This window comes from Rhea pennata, chromosome 1 (genome assembly GCF_028389875.1).
Source record: "Rhea pennata isolate bPtePen1 chromosome 1, bPtePen1.pri, whole genome shotgun sequence".
Lineage (NCBI taxonomy): Eukaryota > Metazoa > Chordata > Aves > Rheiformes > Rheidae > Rhea > Rhea pennata.
The window spans coordinates 27,313,749-27,336,335 of record NC_084663.1 but is presented as its reverse complement, the minus strand read 5'-3'; the positions used below and the strand labels follow the sequence as shown (position 1 = coordinate 27,336,335).

Sequence of the window (22,587 nt, the reverse complement as noted above, 5' to 3'; positions counted from 1 at the left end):
GCAAGTCTTTAAATTTACCTGCTAACTATTGTCAAGGCCTTCATCAGTCATGGATGCAGATGACTGGAATATTCTGCTTATATACACATACATGTATATGTGTGTGTCTCTATATATAGACAGATATATATCTGTATATGTATGTATGTATAAGAAATTCTTTGGCACTGGGTAAGAATGAAACTAGTAGTTTTTTATAGATTTTTTTTTTACTGTAAACTTCCATGTAGTTTAACAGAGAATTACTTCATTCATAGAAGACGGAGGTGATGGCTAGTTGAAGGTTTTCTTTAAACATCAAGGATTTAGTGAAAGAGCTCTAATTCCCTCTAGCAGCTTCCGTAAAGTCATTCAAACTATCAAGAGATTACTTTATTCTCTAAAGTCGACAGGAATTTTCTACAGGGGGATAAGTGAGAACGCATGGTGATTGTCCCAGCTGCTTCCAAAACAAATGTAAGATGACTAGAATAGAATTGCCGTTCCTTGCGGCTTGTCTGGATTTGCTTCTGGCAGAGATTCCAGATAATTTGGAGTGAGCCAAGGTTTTATGTAGACTAGTTATTAGGGCTTTCTTTTGTCATGTATTAGAAAACCTGTTAGTTTTTTTCCTAATCTGTTTTAGGCTCTGGCATATAGTGATTATTGCCACACTGTCTGAGGGCTTCACCATCTTTAATGTGAGGTAATGAGTTAGGGAAAAGCTATTATCTCCTACTTTATAAGTGAGGAACCAAGGTAAAGAGAAGCAAAAGGCTTTTGAAAAATTGGTCCAGATGATTTGATCAAGATCACGCAGGATGCCAGGCAATCTTGAATGCTGGATGAGAATTGAGATGGACTCTTAAGATTTCTAACAGCAGTAGCAAAATCAGATAATACAGTCATAGGGAATCCTGAAATTGGTGTCAGTAAAGTCTGCTTGGAATGGGAAAGACCCAAGCATGTGTGCAAGTGTCTTGCAACATCTGGTGACTGACTCTTTTGTGAAAGCAAAATCCAGCATCCGCCGTCTAATGTTCTACTTCTCACATGTTAGGCAGATGAAACAGGATGTTCTTTAAACTGATTATTTTATCAGAATCAAGCTAATAACGTATTTAGATTGGAGAACAATAGGGAGGAGGGAGGGCACACATGGGAGAACATGTCCTGATCTTGTACTCATGGTTTCCTCTCTTTCTTTTGCAGTGAGTATGTTTTTGAACACATTAACCCCCAAGTTCTATGTTGCCCTGACAGGCACTTCGTCCTTAATTTCGGGACTTATTTTGGTAAGTACTAGATATATTAATATTATTTTATACATTGCTTCTATTACCTAGAATGTGATTTTAGGCTTTGTCCAGATTAATGATGCCTTTGGGTTTTTTTTTCCTAAACTTATATTTTTGCAGCACATAAAATTTGTACTACTTTTCTCTTTAAAGAAAGAAAGTTTCCATTTTTTTGAAGAAAAAAAAAATTTGAATAACAATGTACTCCACCAACAAGCAACCTAATAATAATTCAGAACAAGTGTTTGCATGTTAAGCATTTTCATCAGCAAGTACTACAAAAATAAAAAGACCAGGAAGAAGAGTGAGAGAGCGACTGAGAGAAAGAGACTATCTCAGTTTAGCATGCTCTTCTGAGAATATTACAGCAGGACTCATTAGAGAAAGAGCAAGTGGAATATTAGCAATGAAGGCAGTTTTAGTACCAGGTTTCCAAGGGATAATTATTTCAGATGTTCAGTTTTAAAATCTTTCTCAGTATATATCTATCCATTAGTTTGTAGGCCTAAAGAATATTCCTAAACCTAGTTGGGGGAGGAAATCCAAAGCACAGCATTTGTTCTGGATTTTATTAAATGTTTTCACAGAAAAAGGGTAAAAAATTTAAGAATCTTCAAGGTGTACTTATGGTATCAGGGTTATACTGGGCTGTTCTGTATCCTAGATTGTGAAAGGTTGTTTTCTATGTATAGAAATCAAGGTTGTCTTCATTTTATTCTAGTTTGTTCAATCAATGTTAGGTCCTTTTGTATAAAAAGAAGGTGCATGCTTCTAAAGTTTACTGGATAAAAACTGCACACTCTTTCCTCACCACAGCAAACCAGGCACATAGCTGGGAGATAAATTTTGGGAGTGTAGTTACCACAGTGGTAAATAGAAAGAAAGAGACACCTCTAGGGGCTGGTTCCCTTCACCTCAGATCTGCTGACCCTAGGGGAACCCTAAAGCAACTAGGTTCCTAGCTAAGTCCTGACAGTTTTCTGTGGAGAGTCAGTGCCTCTCTCTTCCACATGGTCTACTACAGATGTAGACAGAGAAGTACCATCCTTGACTCCTGAATGCTTGCAAGACTCACAGTACTTGGAGGATGTCGGGTATAAAGCAGCAGGTGCACTGCTGCTCTGCCTTGCTCTGGGGTTTACTTGCAGCAGAAGGCAATTACTTAATGTTTGCACTTTGGGCATTCATCAGACTTGTATGGATTGAGCCCCAAAGCACAGGACAGAGCTCCAGAGAAATCAGCTGTTCTTTTAAACTGTGACACCGAGGTTCAGAGCCAAATCTGTGGGACTTGGATTCAGTTCAGTGCAACTCAAATGCATAGGAGGAAAATGGTGCAGGTTAAATTCAGTAATTTCACTCAGTTAGAAATATTCAAAGGCCAGGCCCTTAGCAACATGATGAGAAGCAATGAGAGAAATATATGGGTTCCACAGCCACAATTACTTATTTATTATTGGAGAGTGAAAATAGCTGGAGGAAGTGGCAAGAGAAAGACAGACCTGTGCCCTGTGGAAACATTTTACAGAATCAAACAGGAACAAGAAATCTGAAGAGAAACTAAATTCTCTGTAACTATGTGTAGTAGCATGACTGCAAATGTAACTACATTTTGTAGTCTAGAAGGCAATTTTTGAAGAATGAGCTCAGACGGAGACTTGTGAGGAAAAAGATCTAATGTTGTGTTTTGATGGAAAGAACAAGAATGAGGTGGGAAGGAGTATTTAAGACCACAATATGAAGAAGGAAAGAAAGGACAGATACAGAAAAAACAGAAGGTTTCAAGATTATTAGTCAGGTAATGTTGGAAGAAAGGCAGCAGCCCGCGGGGATAGAAGATCCAATCAGTCCATGACTAAGACACTGGAACAAGACACAACACAGCAAAAAACCTGTGAATGACATGCTCTTAGTGATAAATCCACCTGTAGAGGTCTTCCAAAAGATTAGACTGTGTAAGCCTTAATTGAAGATATTCACTATTCACTGAATGCTACCTGAGGAAGTCCAATATGAACAAGTTAAAGGAACAGAGCTAATAGAGGAGTAGGAGGTGTGATCAGTATAATTAGGAAGATTCAAAAGAAGATTAAAAGCCTTTTTGTGCATCTTCACAACTGCTATCAGTTGTTGTCTGCTGCTCATATGCACAGTCCTAAATGTTCAAAAGAGAAACAGGCCAGGAACCCTAGGCTGTAGGGACCAATGTCTGTGCTGAGAGGAACATATAGTCTGTAGACTGGGTGGTGGAAAAGGAACTTAACAGCGATGGACATGGAAAGAGAAATCCACAACGTGAACAGACTGTGCATCAGGAAAGATAGCTGAGTAAGTTGTAATGAGGTAGTGCTAGCCAGTCACTAGCCTAATTACTCTTCAGATTTATTATTTCTAAATAATCTTGCTGTTTACAAACGGCCCTGTAACATGCTGAGTTGTGTTCATCACCACCCACTTACCTGATACATTACACAACATCTGCAGTTCTAAAGGTTTCTTAGTTGTGCTAATGGTCTTAAATGAAACTCTTTTTATAAAATAAACATTCTCTTCTCAAATCTACATCACTGGGATATTTGTCAGACTAGATGTACTAATATTCCTTGGAATTTTCCACCATATGGTCTGGCAGATCTCTTTCCATTATCAGTTGGCTGCAATTTCTAATCAGAAGAAGAAATCACAGTACTGCAGGTTATGAAATGATGGAAAATTTCACCTTTTCAGAAGTGTGGTGACTGATGGGAAAGTGAATGCTTTTTCTATTTCATGTTTAGGTCATGAAACAATGCAAAGTTCAGCTTCAGGGGAGTGGCATGCTATATGACTACTTTGCAAAACGCTACTCTCCCATCTTATTTTATCTCTTATTTTGCTTTCATTCTTTAGGTAACATTCTGGCCTCACTGTAGGAAATGTCACTTCAATGAAGCAATGATTTCAGACCTCTTTTCTTTTCTTGACAGTTCAAGACAGTAGAGAAAAGTCTTTCTTATCTCAGCCATTCTCCTTCTGACTACAGCACATAGCTTAAAATGAAAAACTTGGGACAAATTTAATTCCTCCTTGTACTATTTCAAGCATTAAAAATTTGAACAAAAATAAGTCCCAGTCTGCATTACAAATATTGTAGTAGAAATTGGTTTCACCACAGTTACTTTTAATTCAGTAAAAGACAGGGTTCTGAGTCAGAATACAATGGACCTGTATTGTATTTGTTGTCTAAGAAATCCTAAGGTTTTCCACAGGTAGGGTAATGTAGCTTTGTCATGAAACATAGCTGAGGTCAAGTAAATGCTGTGAGCTGGAACTATTTTTGTAAGACTGCATATCTAAAATAGTTATCACCAGAGTGAATGTTGGTTGGCAAATACAGGTGGCATTTGCATTGCAAACTAGCTGATTCTCAGCTCTAACAAATCATAGGCAGAAGTGAATGCCAGTCTTGAATCTCCATCAAGAATGTCTTGTTATTTTACTTCAGAGCTTGGGACAAATATTAAGCATCTGCTGCATGATGAGAAACAATCTGCAATAAAAAAATACTAGGCCTTTCAGAGAGGAAAATTAAGACAGGCAGTCAATAAAGAGGTAAAGCTTGGGTGCATCAAACTGGCTGGTCTTGAGCAGCTGGGCTGTCTGCTACTACTAGAGTATGTATATGATATGTGAGTTTCAGCATTTTTTTAACTGATGGTGCCAGTACCGGAAGTCTTAGAGAGGATCAGAATAACATAGAAGAGACCTCTATTATTTTCTGTTGATATTAATTGTTCTTCTGTTTGTGTGTTCTTCTTCTTTGTGTAGCCTGCTTCAGAGGTGCAGAAAGGTGACTGAGTTTTGGATGTTGCCACATACTTGAGAAAGTCTGACAATTTTATAGGGACAAGCTTTGGCAATTTGAAAGTGATATGTTTTAATTGTTCAAAGTTTCTGCTCTGCTCACTGGAGGCTGACAGGTCAGGAAGGACAGAAGCCATGCAGGGAGTTCCCGAGAAGCTGGAAGCATTTGCCAGGGAGCAAAGGAGAGAGGAAGGGTCTGCAGGAAAGCAGGCTGTAACCTGGTGCACAGACAAGAGACAGGTAGCATAGGAAACTGGGGCCTACCCAGTGTTGAGAGAAATACTGCACTTTCTCCAGGCAAAAGTTTATTTTCTTTCCCCATTTCTTTATTTCCAGAGTTAGATGTGTAAGCAGATAGCTATTTTGAACATGCTGGTCATTTTCAGACTTGGCATTGTACCTTCTTACTCTTGACTTCCTGAGATAGGGCAAGTGGGGGCTTTCATAACCAGAAAAACAGAGTCTAAGAGGGTGCCAAATTCATCTATTTCATCCAAAAGGAATGGGGCTGCATAGCCTTTAACTTGGAAGGATGTCATTAAAGACACTGAAAGAATGGTCAGAGACAAGTCTTTCCTAGAGCAAAACCGAGCAGGACTGGAGGTTCTCTCTGAGTCACTGTCTATCCCCTACTGCTAAATAAAACAGACCAGTGGCTTCCTCTAGTGCTGAGGGCAAGTGGCATGGCAGACCTTGCATCTGTATGGAAGAACACCCTTATCCTGCCGAATAGGATGATCTTTCCCATATTGCCTACTGGAAACAGACCATGTCATTGTCACTGTCGTTGGCACAGGCCAAACAGGCTAGGCAGCATGCTGACAAATAAACAGCACAGATGACTGAGCAGTCACACCTGGGCTGTGGTTCAGTTTTATTTACTTATTAGGAGTAATCACTGAATCTAGTTCTGCTATTGTTCTGTTGTTCCTCAAGGAAATGAGTTTCATTTTAAATCCATTGAGTTGGTTGTTCCCAGCCCTCATATTGGAATAGTATTCCAACTGTCACTCTTCTGAGGGTTGGAAGCCTAATTATAAAGTTGAATGAAAGCTGTGGAAGTTGCCTGTAAACAAGATTCTTTACTATTTGTGTTGAAGACTCTTTCTGTTGCAATAGGAGAGGACTACAGAGAGGGTTCCCTGCAAGAGAGGATGTCTGCCTCAGATATGATAAACTGGAAAGCGTAACTCAGTCACTGATAGACATCACTATTTGGTCCAGTGAGAACAAGCAGCAAAACCATCTCCTGTGAATTGATTCATTTATGGTGGAACATCTCTTCTGAAAAAACAGGCAGGAAGATCAGATAATCCAAATGATGCAGAATAGATTTGTTGCTACCCAGAGAAATAAAATGATCCAGGATTGTCCATACGTGAGAGCAAAGATAAGAAAGAGAAGGACTGTAATTTTTTTCATTTCACAGGGGAAGGAAGAGAAGTACCTGTATAGAGAAACCACAAAGAAAAAAAGCGAAAAAAAAGACTAAAGCAAATATCTGCAGTGCATTAAGGGGGGTTATGTGTGATTAATCAGCTTTTATTTAACTTAAATATGTTTGCCACCTACAAGTTGTTTTTCATAGCCATGTATTTCTAGAAATCATGATTAAGAGTTTTTCCAAAATTAAACTGTTAAGCATTGTTTGTGCTAGATTAAAAATAAAAATTCCACATCTGGATTTCTAAATACTTAAAACTGGAAATATTCTGACCAGAGTTTTGACTTGGCCTTTGTGAAAATAAAGTTTTCAAAGACCCCTTGAGAGTTTGGCGCTGTTCTGATCTGAAAGTACAGGCATCAACTAGAGAGAACCTAGGAAAGGCCTTTGCCACCCTTCTGAATAGGGAAACATCTGCGATGATGAGCTCCCCGAGAGAAATGATGTTGCCTTTGTTCTTAAAAGGGGTGCAGAAATGACCTTTCTCCTTAATTTAATCTCTGATCCAGATCTCTTTCTACGGGCCGTTAATCACTATGGTTAGTAATTATTCTGCCAGATGATCTCTCATCTGTTGAACTATCAAAAGCATGTTGACTTCACATTGTGCTCAAACTGGCTGGTACAGCTAGACATCAGATTTGATTTATAGAAATTACACCATCTTAGAAAAGTGAAAAAATTCTCTGAAGACAATTTAACTACAATACCAGATTACAAATAATCTTCTTAGACACCCTGAACAAATCACGCCAACCAAAGACTTACTATGATGGTGATTTATCACATTTTTTTTACGAGACAGTGTGCATTGATATCTGTTTGATGTTTCCTAGCACTGGATTCACTCAACACTGCAAATATTTTTCAAAATTGTGTAAATTGATTTAGGAGCTTTAATCCCATTTTTACAGTTAATATTTTTGGAAGTCTGTGGAGACAGAATTACAACTGGGTCACACATTTTAACACGTTTCCATTCCTCAGCAAAACTGTAGTAATGACAAAATACACCTTCCTTCTGCTTGTAGCCTCAGTTTCATTGAAATTTACTGTGACATTTTCTAATTTGTATACATTTGTGCAGGGCAAATGAGCTCAAACATGCTCTTGCACTTGCTCGCTCTCTCACTTTGGGTTTTATACACTTTTTCTTTTTTATCTAAAAGCTGATTATGGTTGAAATAATGCAAATTCAAGTATTCAAACATCTTGAAAAGTCTTTTTGCTTCCTCCTAAAATGCAAAGCCAGTTAGATATAGTCAGTAGCTTTCAAGAGTTTTGAGAGACTAGACTGGCAGCTGTATTTCAGTGTGTCACAGCAGTAGGATAGAGTAGGGATAACTTGCTGCATGAACTATGCAAATGCTAGTTTTTTGCTAGGCTGTCACTTTCTGCATGTCAGCCTCTCAGAGAAGCCAGCTGTGCGCTGTGTTGTTATGTTGTACCTGAGAATCTGACCCTTTTATCTTGCAGAATTACCATACCAGGTTATTTTAGTGAGTGTTCCTTGTCACAATACAAAACTATAGCCCTTGATTTCTAACAACAGCTCCCTCTGAGGCCTTAGATAGGCACAGCTGTGGCTTGAGTTCTCCTCGGTCTGTTCAAGCTTCAAAGTTTGAAGCCAAGGATAAAACAAAAATACATGCTGTACCTGATGGCACAGCCTCTCTCTCATAGTTGGCCATATGTTGCCTACTTCAGTTATGATGCTCTGTTAGATCATAAAATTTAAATTCTAAACCCTTTAGTGTGTGTTGTGTATGTAAGTGCATGAGCACAGCTAAAACCAAAGATGTATCCACATCAGCTCCCTATCTGTCATCTCCAGCATTTGGAGAAGTACAGGCAGGAGGGATGCCTGGGGAAGTATATCAGTACAGAGCAGATACATGGTGATACTTTTGTCCCTTGCTCCTGTGATTTCCAGTTGGGTGCTACTGCAAGTACATGCAGAAGTAACAAAAGCAGTGACAAAAGCATTGTGGTACCTACGTAAGTAGGAAGTATAAATACTGTGTGGGTTTTCGGTACTTTGCCTGGAATGTAGAGTTCACAACGATCTGGATGTATTTATATTTTGACTTCTTTGTGATCATCTGTTTATCTTCCCAAGTTCTGCTAATCTTTATGTGTTCACATAGTCCTCCTGTCTTCTCCCAGTAGACTGCTTTATTCTTCCTTGTTGATACCTCGTAAAATAGCCATTAGATTGTTTTGGGGACCAAGTGATCTCTAGGGCTGCCATGCAATGCAAACATGTGAACATGTGTCTTCAAAATGGCCACCAGCTGAACTCCCACTCCACTCCAGTGCGGCTAATGTCAGCTTCCTCCATTTGAATGCTCAAGATTTTTTAATAACATGGCTGTAATTAAAGGATGCCCTAATGCAGAATGCATTAGTATATCCTTTGGAGAGGAACATTTTCTTACTATACTAAAGGGTTTATCTTCAATTTTTTCCCTTTATGGAAAGGTTTAAAATAAAAAAGTGTCCCTTGGCTACAGACAATCTTATGGAGATGGAAGTCAGTTCAATTCTTTTAGGACCTCAAGAGAGCTTCAAAAAGGAAAAATATGGAGACTGTTCTTGGTGATTCAGGTGACCATGGGAGGGAAAGTGTGGAGCTGAATCTGAACCTCTGTGCAGAACTTAGACTCCTAAGAGACCCTCCATAATCTGGTTCTTTGCCAGCCAAGCAGAACTTAAGCTATAGCTCTCAGACTGTGTAGATCCTGTGAATTTAATTCGTTCGAGTTTCAATAAATCCACTTGCTGATATTGGACAGTTGTAGTAAGAATAACCTGTTTTGTAGAGATTTTGTAAAAGGTTTCAGCACTACCATAAACATGGAAACACTGAGGATAGCAGAAAGAGCAAAGTTCATTCATTCAGAATTTCTAGTATAATCAATACTACAAGGTACTGCTGTGTTTTGCAAAGTAAAAAAAACAAAATTGTCTTATATTTGCTTCTATTGGTACATTGATGTTTGGCTGATGATCTGAAAGCAACTGCTAAATCCTTTAGGATATTACAAATATGTGTGCATTTATAATTATTACAGTCAAAATATTTTCCCTATTTGTATGAAATACTCTTCAGGTTTTATGTAGTTTCCTATAATATGCATATTCTTAAGAATAGAGTTTCTCCAGGAAAATACCGTAAGTACATATTTAGGTATATAATTACAATTGTAAGGGGATCTTTTAGGCTTTGGAATGATTATTGAAGTAGAACTATGTAAATAATCATTCTTCTGATTTCCTAGCCAAACCAAAAGCTTGAAAATAAAATTAATTTGAATCAACTTGAATCGAGGAGGGGCAGAACCCACAACTCTGTTGCGGAAAAAGAAATTCAATCAGTAGGATCCCACTTCCTGCGTTTCGTTTTGTATTTTTAACTTTTTGGGTTTTTTTAATTTATCTGGTAAAATCGTTCGGAAGCATTCCTGGGAAGGCAAGCTAAGCCGTTGTGCGCGCCCGTGCGTGTGTGTGTGTGTGTTGCAGATCTTCGAGTGGTGGTACTTCCGCAAGTACGGCACGTCCTTCATCGAGCAGGTCTCGGTGAGCCACCTGCGCCCTCTGCTGGGCGGGGTGGACAACAGCGCGCCCAACGCCGCCAGCGCCGCCAACGGGGACGCCGACTCCAGCCGCCAGAGCGTCTCAGGTGGGGGCCGCCGCCGCCGGGAGCGCCGCCGCCCGCCCCTCCCCGTCCCCTCCCGTCCCGTCCCGCACCCCCCCCCTCCCCCGGGGTCCTGTGAGGTGTCCCAGCCGCGGGCCCCGGGCTCAGCCGGGCGTTCGCCTCGTCTCCGGGTGAACCCCATCCTCCGGGCGCCCGAAGGCTTCCCCGCCTGGGAGCTTCCCTGCTCCCGCAGTCGTCGCAGCCGTTTGAGGGCACGCGTCGTCTCGGCCTTCGCGGCTTGCCTTGCAAAGCTGCAGCGGTCACAGAAATCACAGAATCAGTAAGGTTGGAAGGGACCTCTGGAGATCACCTAGTCCAACCTCCCAAAGATTTCCTGGTGCTGGTTCCACTGGGGCTTGAACCCAGGACCTTCAGCATGGGAAGCAGATGTGATTGCCACTGCACAGACCTTGGTTGGACACAGACGTGGTGGCTTTTCTTTCTTACAAAGCTAGAAGCCTCCCCCTAAGAAAAACACAGTGAAGACAGGCATTATGTACAAATTTCTTTAAAAAACTGGATGAAAAAATACATGGGAAATGGTGTGGAAAACATAGCTGTGCAATTTATGTTGTATAAAGCTAAAGCTTTGCTTTTTGAAGTTCAGGTGTTTTGGATCACTTAGTATGGAGGAAAGTGAAAGCCATTATTTGTCTAATGAGGAAAATAACCTGACCTGTTACTGCTTAAGGCCATGAACTTGCAGTAAATTGAAAGCAGCAAGACTGTTCATGAACTGTAAAATTAGATGTATGCCTACATGTTAACAGGATCAAGGTGATCCTGTGATGCCTGAGAGCTAGATTATGGCTAAACCTGAATAGCCACATAGAGGAATTGTGGAAAGTTAAGAGATTGCCTGTAGTCCAGAAACATCTACGAGTGTACCCCACCCATAGATACCATACTCACCCTTCCAAGTGTTTGCACCTGCAGATAGCAGGTACTAATGCATTGGGTAGACGTTTATGGACATTTTGGCCCAGTTAAAGTCAGTGGCCAAATGCTCTGAGTGCTACTCTTTGCCACTGTTGTCGAAGCGTTGGCTGCTACAGATTAGCTTGGCTTCTCTGGAGTTCTGTAGCTTGTCGAAATTAGTGTTCAATCCCTGCCAAAGGCAGATGGTATAAATATCATTTCATCCTGAGCCACGAGACCATACAAGGCTTTCTTTAAATTTGTTTTGCTGTCAAATAAAAGACAAGACTGCTTCATTAATTGCTCAGGCTAATTATATCTTTTCCAAACTCATGCAATGCTTATTGCTCAGGCTCTGTTACCATAAGGCAAATGTACATTTGCCCTCCTTGTTCTGGAACTTCAGCTAAATTGCATGTACTTTCTGTAATATCTTTTCTAAAGGCAGGCAATATTTTTATTTTCATTCTTTTTATAGAGCCTTGCAGCATAGTTAAAGCAGTGTTAAGAAAATAATCAGAAAAAGATGTTGAAAATGCCCATCAGCTTTTACATTGCTTGAGTCTTAGGGTAATGGAAATAATATGTAAACAACATTTGGATTTCACTTTAGTGAGTGGAAGCACAGTGATTTTCAATAGCTTAGGGGCTTATTCCATTTCTGACTCAGCTTCTGATTTGATTTGTGACTTTGGGCAAGTTGTAATGCAGTCCGGTTTTTTCAAAAAGAATGAGTCCTCCATTTTAGGGTGCCAGATTTCAGGCATTTGAGGCTTGATTTTTGTGAGGTTCCAGATGTTCACAGCTCCTATGAATTTCAGTGCAGGATATGAGTCTGCAAATCAGGTTGATGGTGTCTGTTTCTGAATAAATCACATTTTAGAAAGTTGACTTTGAGGCCTCTTTTATAGTGCATTTTTTCTGAATAAATGTAAGGTTGAGGAAGTGTTGTGAGAGCCTTACCTGAGCAGTATATATGTATGAGTTGTGATTTTTTCTATTATACCTTTATATATTATTGTAGTGAATATAGGTTTATTTGCTCTGATGATAAAGATGATACTGAATCAGAAGAAACTGGCTCTTAAAGTGATGGAGCAGGGAAGTGTCAGTTTTGCATTGAAACAACTGGTGTGCTGTTGCCGCTCTGCCACAGGTGTTCCATCTCTGGAAGTCACTTAGTTCATGTTTCAAATTTGGAGATTTTGCTGAGGCACTGTAGTTGCGAGCCTGGCTGCCAGGGCGTTCCTCTGAGAAGCAGGCAGCAAAAAACAAGTCAGCCCGTGTAAGATGAATCGGCCTCTTGAGCGCTGCCCGAACAAGGATCCCAGGGGAACTTATGTCCTTGCCTGGGTGACTCAGAGCTACCTGGGTGGAATGAATTGAAAACTTAAGCTGTGATTGATAAGGATGCTGAACTACTGTTGCTTCTGGCTTGAGCTGTAGATATTCACTGTTTGAGGAAAGTCAGGGCAAGATTCTCTCTATCTTCCTGATCTGTAAAACGGAGTTTAACAGTTTCAACCTTAGATTTATGTCCAGGTCATAATCTTAGTATTGGAAATTAGTTTAGCTTTCTGTAAGGATCTTCCTCTAGGATTTCATTAAATGGTTAGCTTTCATTATAGCATTAGGATTTCATTAAATTTATGTTCTCTGTAGGCATTTCAAACACAACAGCATTAACAAATGAGGAAAAGTGTATGAAACAGAACAAATTCAGTCAAGGAAAAAGCATTATTGTTTTAACAACTGAGATACCTACATCTGTAATTTCTGTCCTGGCAAATTTTACTTTGGCTCTTCCATGTTTATGAAAATAAACAAAGAAAAATTAGTTTTAAATTCACAAGTTAAATTATGTAGGTGGCTTCCAAAAATGTTGTTCTGTACAGGGTATTTATATTTTGGGAAGCCTCCACGTAGCACAGCAAATTCAGTAGTTGCCATTCCCATCTGAGGAGAGGAAAGTCCATGAATAGCAGCATTGCATGGTCCAGGAGATTATGTTTGGGTGGACTGGCAGAAAGCATGGGATGACTTGGGAACACCTGTGTGTGTTCATCAGTGCGGTCAGTCACACTTCAGCAACTCTGAAATAACTCCCCTCAATTTAAAGTGGAAGGCACAGTATTTTGACTGATGAGATTGACTCAAGCATCTTGATATTTCTGATACAAAGAAATAGTTAAGGATATTTTTGTCTTTCAATTCATAGGCACTTGATTCTATAAATTCCTCTAGCAATGTCTTTGTGCAGTGTGTCTGTGCAGGTAGCCTATAAATCATACTTTCAGAAAGAAATGAGTGTGTAAAACTTGAGCATTGAATAAGCAGCAGAAAGATAAATATTTAATAAATCCTACTTGCTTATACAAAATAAAGACATTAGTTATACAATATGATTAGTTTGCAATGCAACAGAAAGGCAACGTTTCCAGTTTATCATACATCACCATGGGATATTTCTGTCACTATCCAAACAGGCAAAGATGGCATTTTTTACTTGGTTCACCCTGTTTTCCTATGTTGATATTTGACTTTTGTAGACTTTTGCAGTAGCTACCTTTGTCTTCAGAAGGGTTGGAAGAATGATTTTTGTATTCAGATGTGGTATCAGCAGATACCACAAAAGAGCACCTCATGTTTAAGTAGCCAGACAGACAGACACCAAACTGCCTCCAGGACAGTAGATGGTAATAACAGCTTCTACTCTTCCCCTTTTTGTTCCTCAGCTCCCCCAACCCCACGATGGTAATTAAATACCGTGCTTCGATCAAGCACAACCACTAACATTTAAATAAATCGAACAGAAAGAGTGGTATCACTGTGATCAAATCCTTTCAAATTCTTTTTACCTGTCTAATCTTGTTTATTGCAAGTATCATAAGCCAAGCCACTGAATTGTTCCTCTGAAACAGAGAAATTTGATACTTATTTAATACTTACTACAAATTGAAAATCGTATTCTATATAAATGACCAGATTAAAGCTTGTCAAGCAGCCATACCCTCTGACCATGCAACAGAATGGCTGAATGTTGATCAAACACTTCTAGGTAAGCTAATTGAGCTTTCTGATATTAGCTACTTGCTGAAGTGGTTAGTTAAAGGATGCAGCCGTATAATAAATTCTTTTACTCTTTCTAGTCATCTTACCTCTTTCTTACCACTATCTCGTGCATATGTTATCTAATGTGGGCTCCATTCTGAAGGGCCACTAACTATGCCCTTTTATCTTTGTGCAGCTGCAGATGTCATTACGTTATTACAAATAATTTATGTAAGATGCTTTCTCTTCTTACCACTTCAGCTTCACACTCAGAGATGGGAGAGAGGTCCATGAAAAAAGAGAAAGGCTTGACTTGCCATTTTTTGTGTCTGTCTCATATTGTAATGGAACAGACCTAAAGGGAACAAGCATTAACTTCCCACATGTTACGTGAGGTAGGGTAGATACCTGTTGACTCATTATCTTGCAAGAAACATGCTGAAGCGATCTCTCTAGAAATGGTGTCACATAATTTCATAGGAAAAAATTTACTGCTTGACATTTGGTGGTGGAAAACAATTAGCGAAGTGCTGGAGGGCCAGTACTAGTGATGGACTTCAGAAGAGCACCAGTGAGGTGTCATCCAGTAACTGATTTGTGGAAAAATGGCATAATGGCATGCTGTCCCACAATGGCATTTTAGTCCTTGTTGCAAGTATTGAGTTTGATTCTAGTCTCACCTTCACTGGAGTAAATTGTGTCTTTGCTGAAAGCAAGAGAACTATACTGATGTTAGAGTAAGAGCTAAATTAGAAAAGCCAGAATAATTAAGATCTCTGCTTATGAAAAGCTATAAAAATTGATCTCATGATTTTTTGAGTACTATTCTAAATGAATTTGTTGTGGATTTTATTATCTCTTCCTGCCTGTGATGTGAGGCATTTACATTTCTTTTTCCTCTAAGAGAAGAGAACTCTATGAAATGCTTTTAGTGTTCCCAAACCTTTGCAATGAACTTTTCTCTGGCAATCAACCTTAGACTCCCTTGTCAATCCTACAGTGGCTGTAACTCAAGTAAGGTCAGCAGATGTTGCCATGGGTTTTTGTTTCTAAAGCTAAAGAGGAATTAAAATTTGCAATTGTACCTAAGATTCTCAGTGACTTGCGATATCAACTAGACAGTGAAGTTTTCCTATAGAAATAACAAGACCTTAGGGACCAAGTTAATTGCTTAGTTTTTCAGTGCGGTAACCCCAATATGATCCCTCTTCAATTCTGAATTATGGTAGATGTGAGTCCTGACACTAATCATTTTTATCTGTTCAGTCTAGCATTTGGAGCTTTGTTAGAGGTTATTTATCTGGAATGCTGTAATTTATTAAAATTAATTTATAATGAAACTATTATTTGAAAAGGAATGTGGAAAGTCAGATCAGGTTACCACCTGCATCTCTATGCACTTAGTTTTTCCATTTGCACATACGAAAAGTAAAAATCAAATTGCTAAGGCTCATTAGAAGATAACTGATACTTCTGACAAATATCAAGTAACATTGTAATTTGGAAGAGACTCTTTACTGTGTGTTTCTGTTTTTGTTTATGACAGAATGCAAAGTCTGGCGAAATCCCTTAAACCTATTCCGAGGAGCTGAGTATAATCGGTAAGTGCTATAGTGTTATAATTTTAGATGTAGTACTAGCTTAAGGATCTTAATTGTACTTATTCATTAATCAAACTCTGAGATTGAAAAAGAACAAAATGATTGATATATGCACTTGTAACAGATTTTTCTGTCATATAGAAGATGTTTCTGAAAAAGAAGGAATTTAAATTCATTCTCATGCACTCATTATTTCTGCAGTTTTTGGTGGTATTAGAAAAATAGGAAAATACAAGTGTTTTCAGTGCATCTAGCACGTTAATGTAGTAGTTCTGTTCAAATCAATTGTAGCAGGCAACTGAATGAATTGTATGTATACTGCTGAATGTGAGCTCATTTAATCAGAATGTCTCTTTGTTGGTGTGTTTGCAGGTATACGTGGGTAACAGGGAGAGAACCTTTGACCTACTATGATATGAATCTTTCAGCACAGGACCATCAGACATTCTTTACATGTGACACAGATCATATGCGGCCTGCAGATGCTAGTAAGAGACCATGTGAACAACCAATTTTGCTAATAGGTTAATGGTAGTTTTGAACTGGCAGTATAAAAAGGCAGTCACACATCAGTTCTCTCAGGTAGATTAATAATGGCAAAAGTTTGATTGTACTTGGAAAGCTGTTGCTGTTGGATGAATGACATTCTAGATCTGTACAAGTAACCGTAAGTTACGTAATTTGTGTCACTATATTTTGTTCTACTTCTTTGCTAAAGTCATTGCAGGTACCACTTACAATGTGAAGACTTGTATTTTCCTTCTATTTCTCGCAGTGGCTTCAGACATATACAGCAATTTGCCTTCTGCTGCAGTGTGTAGTATGTAGTTAGGTTCTAAAAGTACCATTCAGTCTACACTGAAACTTAGTAAAACTAAGTCCTATGTTTTGTTCCTACTGAATTTGGAAGTTCTGCAAAAAATAGAAACAATGCATTTAGAACTGAATTTGATATAAGCAGCTTTAGTTGTATTAAGCTTTTATTAAACAATGACTTTAATTGTGCTAAAATGTACAACCATGATTTTTATCATCTGAATTTGTCTCTGAAGAGACAAATCTTTGTCTCAGGAAAATACAGATCTGACATTTGGGCGCTCTATTCTGAGGGCGTAATTACAAAGGAGAGTATACTTCTGATGCAGGAGAAAAATGAATCCTCCTTTATGAATTCAGTGGGATAATTCTGAGATACCTGATTAGCATGGATGTTATTTCCATTTAGCACTTACATGAGCAGCACCATGGTCAGAACTAGAATAAGATTCCAACTTTCTTGATATTCTTTTGTGCCCTGTGGATCCTGCCTCACCGAGAGGAAAATGCTGCTTGTCCTCTCTTCCTTCTCTGTATGCAACAGTGCAGCTGGCATAATCTAACTCTCAGACAAACTTACCTGAGGGAAAAAATGTTTAGTTAATTGAAAGTATAAGTCTAAGTGTTTGGAACAGAAGCTCGTGTTGGTTATATATCTTTTGAATGATCACTAAGCTTTCTGAAATGTTTGGTAGTGAGTCAGACTAAAAAGGAATAAAATTCTTGTTATTATAATGCAGGAGATCCCCCTTGTTAATGCTATAATGACTGATATGCCCCTGTTCTGCTTTGTTTATTGAACAGTAATGCAAAAAGCCTGGAGAGAGAGAAACCCACAAGCCCGTATTTCTGCAGCACATGAAGCTTTGGAATTGAACGAGTGAGTGACAACAACATTAACATTTATTTTCTGTCTTTTAAAAATCCATTTGATGATCAGTTAAGGCAGGGAGTTTACTACAATAATTTTTAATCATGAATGCAGGCTCTCACAGGGAGATCTGTAGTGGGAAGAATAAAGCAAAACTGCATGTTGTGGTAGCCACCCAAAAGATCCGTAGGGCACTCATGGCAGTGAGAGTCTTCCCATTGATGTCAGTGGGCTTTGGATCAGGTCATGTGTTGGCCTGATGAAGTGTTAAATGAGTTGCCTTCTGGTCAGCGTATAATATATGTATATAAGGCATGGAGAAAAGATTAGTTGCCTTTTGGATTTCTCAATTGTCCTGAATAGAGACAGGAAGGAATGGACTTGTAAACACTTCCTGCAGTATTTAGTTAATAATGTGTTGGAATATGATGTAATTTTGTGGGATTTTTGTTGTTTGTGAGTCCATCATTTATTTTCTCAATTAGATGTATAGATTTCTGAGATCCCACAATAAACAGATGGTTAAAAAATCTAATTTAGACAACTAAAAGCTGAATGAGATAACTCCTACTCTGCATTTTATCTTTGTTTGTATTCTTAAAGATGCTTTTTGTTTTCTCTTTGGGGGGCGGAGAGCAGATCTCTGTCTGTACAATTACATTCATAGTCTGTTCAGAGCTTATCATAAGTGTTACAATTCTTTTGTTTTCTTTAATGCCATTACAGTAATGGAGGTGTTTTCTGTTAAATCAATTGTACATAAAACTAGCTTATGTCTCTAAAATGCATTTTAACAATATCAAATCAAGCACAGTGAGATAGTGATTTACTTTCTGGGCAGATTCACTTATTTTAGTAGGTTTATTCAAGTGCTGAAGCGATGCAGTTGCCACATAAGCAACACATTATGTTGTTGTCAGAGTAGTTACTTTACAAAGCTTAATCAAAAGCCGTATGGACAGAAATCCATTACCTCTATTTGCTACATTCTTGACAGTTTGCAAGTCTTGGTAGTTTTTGCTTGAAGTAACATTCTCATGGTTTTGCATCTGATTCTTTTGCAGGTGTGCCACTGCTTATATTCTGTTGGCTGAAGAGGAAGCAACAACAATTGTAGAAGCAGAGAAGCTGTTCAAGCAAGCTCTGAAAGCTGGAGAGGGCTGTTACAGACGTAGCCAGCAATTACAGCACCATGGTGCCCAGTATGAAGCCCAACACAGTAAGTGTGTGTTTGGAGGGACTAGCTGCTTCTAGAAGGGGAGAAGGGGCTAGGATATGACCCCAGAGCCAAACTATTGTGTTTCAGTGTTTTTGCCTGGTTCTGTTACTGTATTGGCAGTGCTCAGATTACACCTTTTCTTTGTCATGGCAAAAGATTTGTAACATTTACTTAAAAGAAAAGAAAAAGTAGCAGAGCCAAAAGAGATTTGATAGTCGGAAAATGTTAGACTCTCTGCTTTAGAAAGTCACACTGAAGTGCTCCTGGCCATTTTGAAAATGTAAACTCGTGTTTTGAAAAGATAGTAAAGAGCCGTAACAACAGGAGTGAAGTGATGCTTTGCCAGCTTTTTTCATCATCTCTAAGGTAAATATGTATACCATATCATTCTGTGGTGTACTTAAGATTAATGGGACCCATTCACTGGTGTAATATTTGAAAAGTTAGGGTGTAAACGTGGGGTAAGGTCACAGAAACATGAAAAATTAACAACTGGTATAATATAGTACTCTAATTGAAACTCTAAATTTTTTCTTGTTTAAATTTTGGATAAGCAGATTTAGGTGATGTGACAGCTATGTTTAGTAGAAGCTTTTTAAACCTAAGAAAATACATGAAGATTTACTGCCAGTAAGTGAATAAAAAGATAACTAAAGCAAACAGATCTAGGTTATTTCTAGTCTACCATGGCTACCTCAGGCAAAAATAATACCAATGAATTACGTAAGTACAGGCACTGACATATTTTTGGGCATATTCAGGCTTTCCAGGACCTGAATTCACAACCTCTAACTATCTCACAAAACTGGAAGATAGCTGATAAAAATTGTATGTAGTGAAATTGTCTGTGATCTCTGGTTTCAAAAGTACATACAAGTCTATACCTTGAAATCTGAGGTTTTATAAAGCTTGGGGTAGCATTTTAAACATTTGTTGGTTATAAACTAATATTTAAGATGATACATTTATGATGATATGGTTATTTTTGTAGAAAATGAAAATACAGAGTAGCTGAGCCCTTGAAGCAATTCTTAGGCTCTAGCACTCCTATCATTGTCTGTGATAATGGATTAATTTCTTAATCCATCCTGAGCACTGAAAATGAAAGTGATTCTATGAAAAATATCCAAAAGAGTAATTAAAGACTGTATCATGAGGCTTATGTTCAAGAGATCCTGGCTAACTTTGTGCAGACAAGTGTAAATATGGTATTTTTGTGACCTCTCTTCTTGATGGTGTGTATTGCCACTGTCATCATCAAATTTGACCACCTGGTCCTTCAGCATTATAGAGAGGTAGCAACCAGTTTAATAAGAGGATTAAGTAAGTGCATTGCCACGGAGCAGGAAGGACTGAAAAGTAACAATCAACTCTTGACTGTTTTACAGAACAGGAGCTAGATTGTCCCACTTCTCTCTACCTTCCAGTGTCCCCTTTATAATTTCGGTGTGCACTCACAAATGTTAGAAAAGGTCTGGCTTCAGATGGTGCCTTAGATGTAGGGCCTTCAAGTAGGATTTCTTTTGATTGCATGCTGGACGTTGTATGGTTTAATAAAGTGGGGAGTTATGATTTCTTTAGAGAAGGACCGTAGACAGATGTGTCTACTCAGAGACCACAGTTCCTTTCCTCATGCTGCAATTACTCCATGGTTCTGAAATGTGGAGGTGTTCCATTTCTAGTCCTTCAGGATGATTATGAGATGAAAAGTGAACATTTCTTCTTTTGCTAGTGAAAACCCCTATATCATTTCTTGAACAACAGCAGATAGTTCTATATTTCTGTGTATCCATATATTCCATCTCTTTCATACAGTATTTTATGTTAGGCTATGAATTTTAAGAGCAGGTAATAACCCAACTTAACCTCTTTCAAAAGATGCTAGTTTATACGAAGTGCAGGCATCCTTCTTTTTAAGGTGTCTCATGTTAGTCACAGAAAATCATTAATCACTTCAGAAAACTTTGGCCTGAAAGTTATCTTGATTTCGTAATAAGCAACAACATTTGACCATTCTTTTTGAACTAACTGAAAAGGAGCCTGGCCTGAAATGTGTACCTCTTAGTTACACTACATAAAGATGTTGAAAACAGATGTAGATAATAAATCATTTATTAAATATACAAGAATCAGTACAGAGATAAGGAATTACATAATGTACAGCCTGAAAATGTTAGGGACAGACTAATATCTTTACTAACTGCTTATTATACACAAGTATGATTCATAGCAGATGTCTTATGTTTTCTTGATATGGTAATTTTATAGATGATGAGCTGCCTGCATGTTTCCTGTTGATCCAGAAGCACATCAAAAGTTTCATTATAATTATAGGGAGAATAAGAAGTCAAGGGTCACAAAAAGAGTAAGGATCCTCCAAGAGCACCATTGTTGCAGCTCTTGAGTTTCTGTTCTCTTTGCTGTTAGGACATCTCATAGTCCACAAGACTGTCATATCAGAAACCAGTTAATTTGTCATTCGTAATTAACTGTGTTAGGAATTTGAAGACAATAACTGTGTCACAGGTAATGACTTTGTAGAAGGGAAGTTCAGAGTGCAGTACTGTTCTTCTAATCATAAATGAAAAACTGTTGCTCAGACTAAAGCTGGGGATTTGTTTTCCTACATCTTGTTATTACACTTACTTGTTATTACACTTACTTGTTATTATGTGTGTATATATATGCCTTAACTTACAAAAAGGTTAAGGCAGCCTTTTCATGGATGCTTTTGTCTCTGCTGAGTATTTGAATTGGTAAGTAATGTACTGCTATGCAGATGACCTGCAGTTTTATGTGGGTGTTACCTCTTAGGGGCTCCCCTTGCCTGATTGATTACTTGATACTCTGTGTCTTATAGCATTCTCTGTACCTTCAGATCTTCCTGTATTTCATAGATGTAAGGCCAAACTATGGGTTCTCCTTTATACCACTCTATTCCTGGAGTAACATTAATTTCTGTGTCATTATGCCACATCTAAATCATTAGAATTTGTAATTTTTTACTTACAATTATGAAAACACTGATGATCAAGAATAACAAAAAATGGCAAGAACGCTATGTTTTCTTTTTTATCGTAGTATGAAATGAACCTTTTATCTACCTACTGCATCTTAATTTTATTTCTTTTTTCCTTACACAGGAAGGGACACCAATGTGTTAGTTTATATTAAGAGAAGGCTGGCAATGTGTGCAAGAAAGCTGGGAAGGACCAGGGAAGCCGTGAAAATGATGAGAGATGTGAGTTTGGTTTTGTTTCATATACAATACCTGGATAATAGTAGCATAGAAATGATGTGTTTGCTTACAAGTTAATGTCTACTCTTGCTATATGTAGTACTGCTGATAGTCCTTTTGTATGTATAATTTGCATAAAGATTAAGTTAACAGATTATTTTTAAGGTTGCTAAGACAGTAGTGTGAAGCCAAATGAGTAGTTGCCTTTACAACCTGAAATCCCTGGTAGGTATGAATTACAGTGCAGTCTTTAAGTATTTGATCATGAAGTTACATAACAATTTTTCTGAAGGCTTCCTCCTTCACTAGACATGTAGCAGATGACACTAACTTAAACAAATCTCAAGTATTCTGTTTCCTACTTGCAAAGCCTGCAGTGATTCTCTGCATTGTTTACTTTGCGCTGTTCACGCTTGAGCACAGTGTTATACATTCATTCATGGGCTCATTACTGAGAAGCCGAAACCAAGTAATTAATTTATAATGAAATGATTTACCTCTGAAATAGGAGATCATTTTATCCTTGCTTTGTATGCTGGGGAGCTACCAAGGGTAGTCATAAGCTGATAAGTTACAAATTTGGGCAACTCATTTGAAACACCGAACAGAGTA

The 22,587-nt window shown here is 38.3% G+C and overlaps 1 protein-coding gene across 3 annotated transcripts in view; it reads left to right on the top strand.

Moving 5' to 3' along the window:
• The window catches only part of ST7 (suppression of tumorigenicity 7), a 158,541-nt gene that overhangs the window by 84,805 nt on the left and 51,149 nt on the right, over positions 1–22,587 (top strand). For 2 of the 3 annotated variants that reach the window (XM_062566894.1, XM_062566884.1), the window contains exons 2-8: positions 1,192–1,274; positions 10,087–10,246; positions 15,777–15,831; positions 16,204–16,319; positions 17,452–17,527; positions 18,583–18,737; positions 21,881–21,978. In XM_062566894.1, coding sequence (XP_062422878.1) covers positions 1,192–1,274; positions 10,087–10,246; positions 15,777–15,831; positions 16,204–16,319; positions 17,452–17,527; positions 18,583–18,737; positions 21,881–21,978 — 743 coding nt within the window. Of the gene's footprint in view, positions 1–1,191; positions 1,275–10,086; positions 10,247–15,776; positions 15,832–16,203; positions 16,320–17,451; positions 17,528–18,582; positions 18,738–21,880; positions 21,979–22,587 lie in introns of those variants that run through there. The other variant, XM_062566902.1, reaches the window with a different exon arrangement.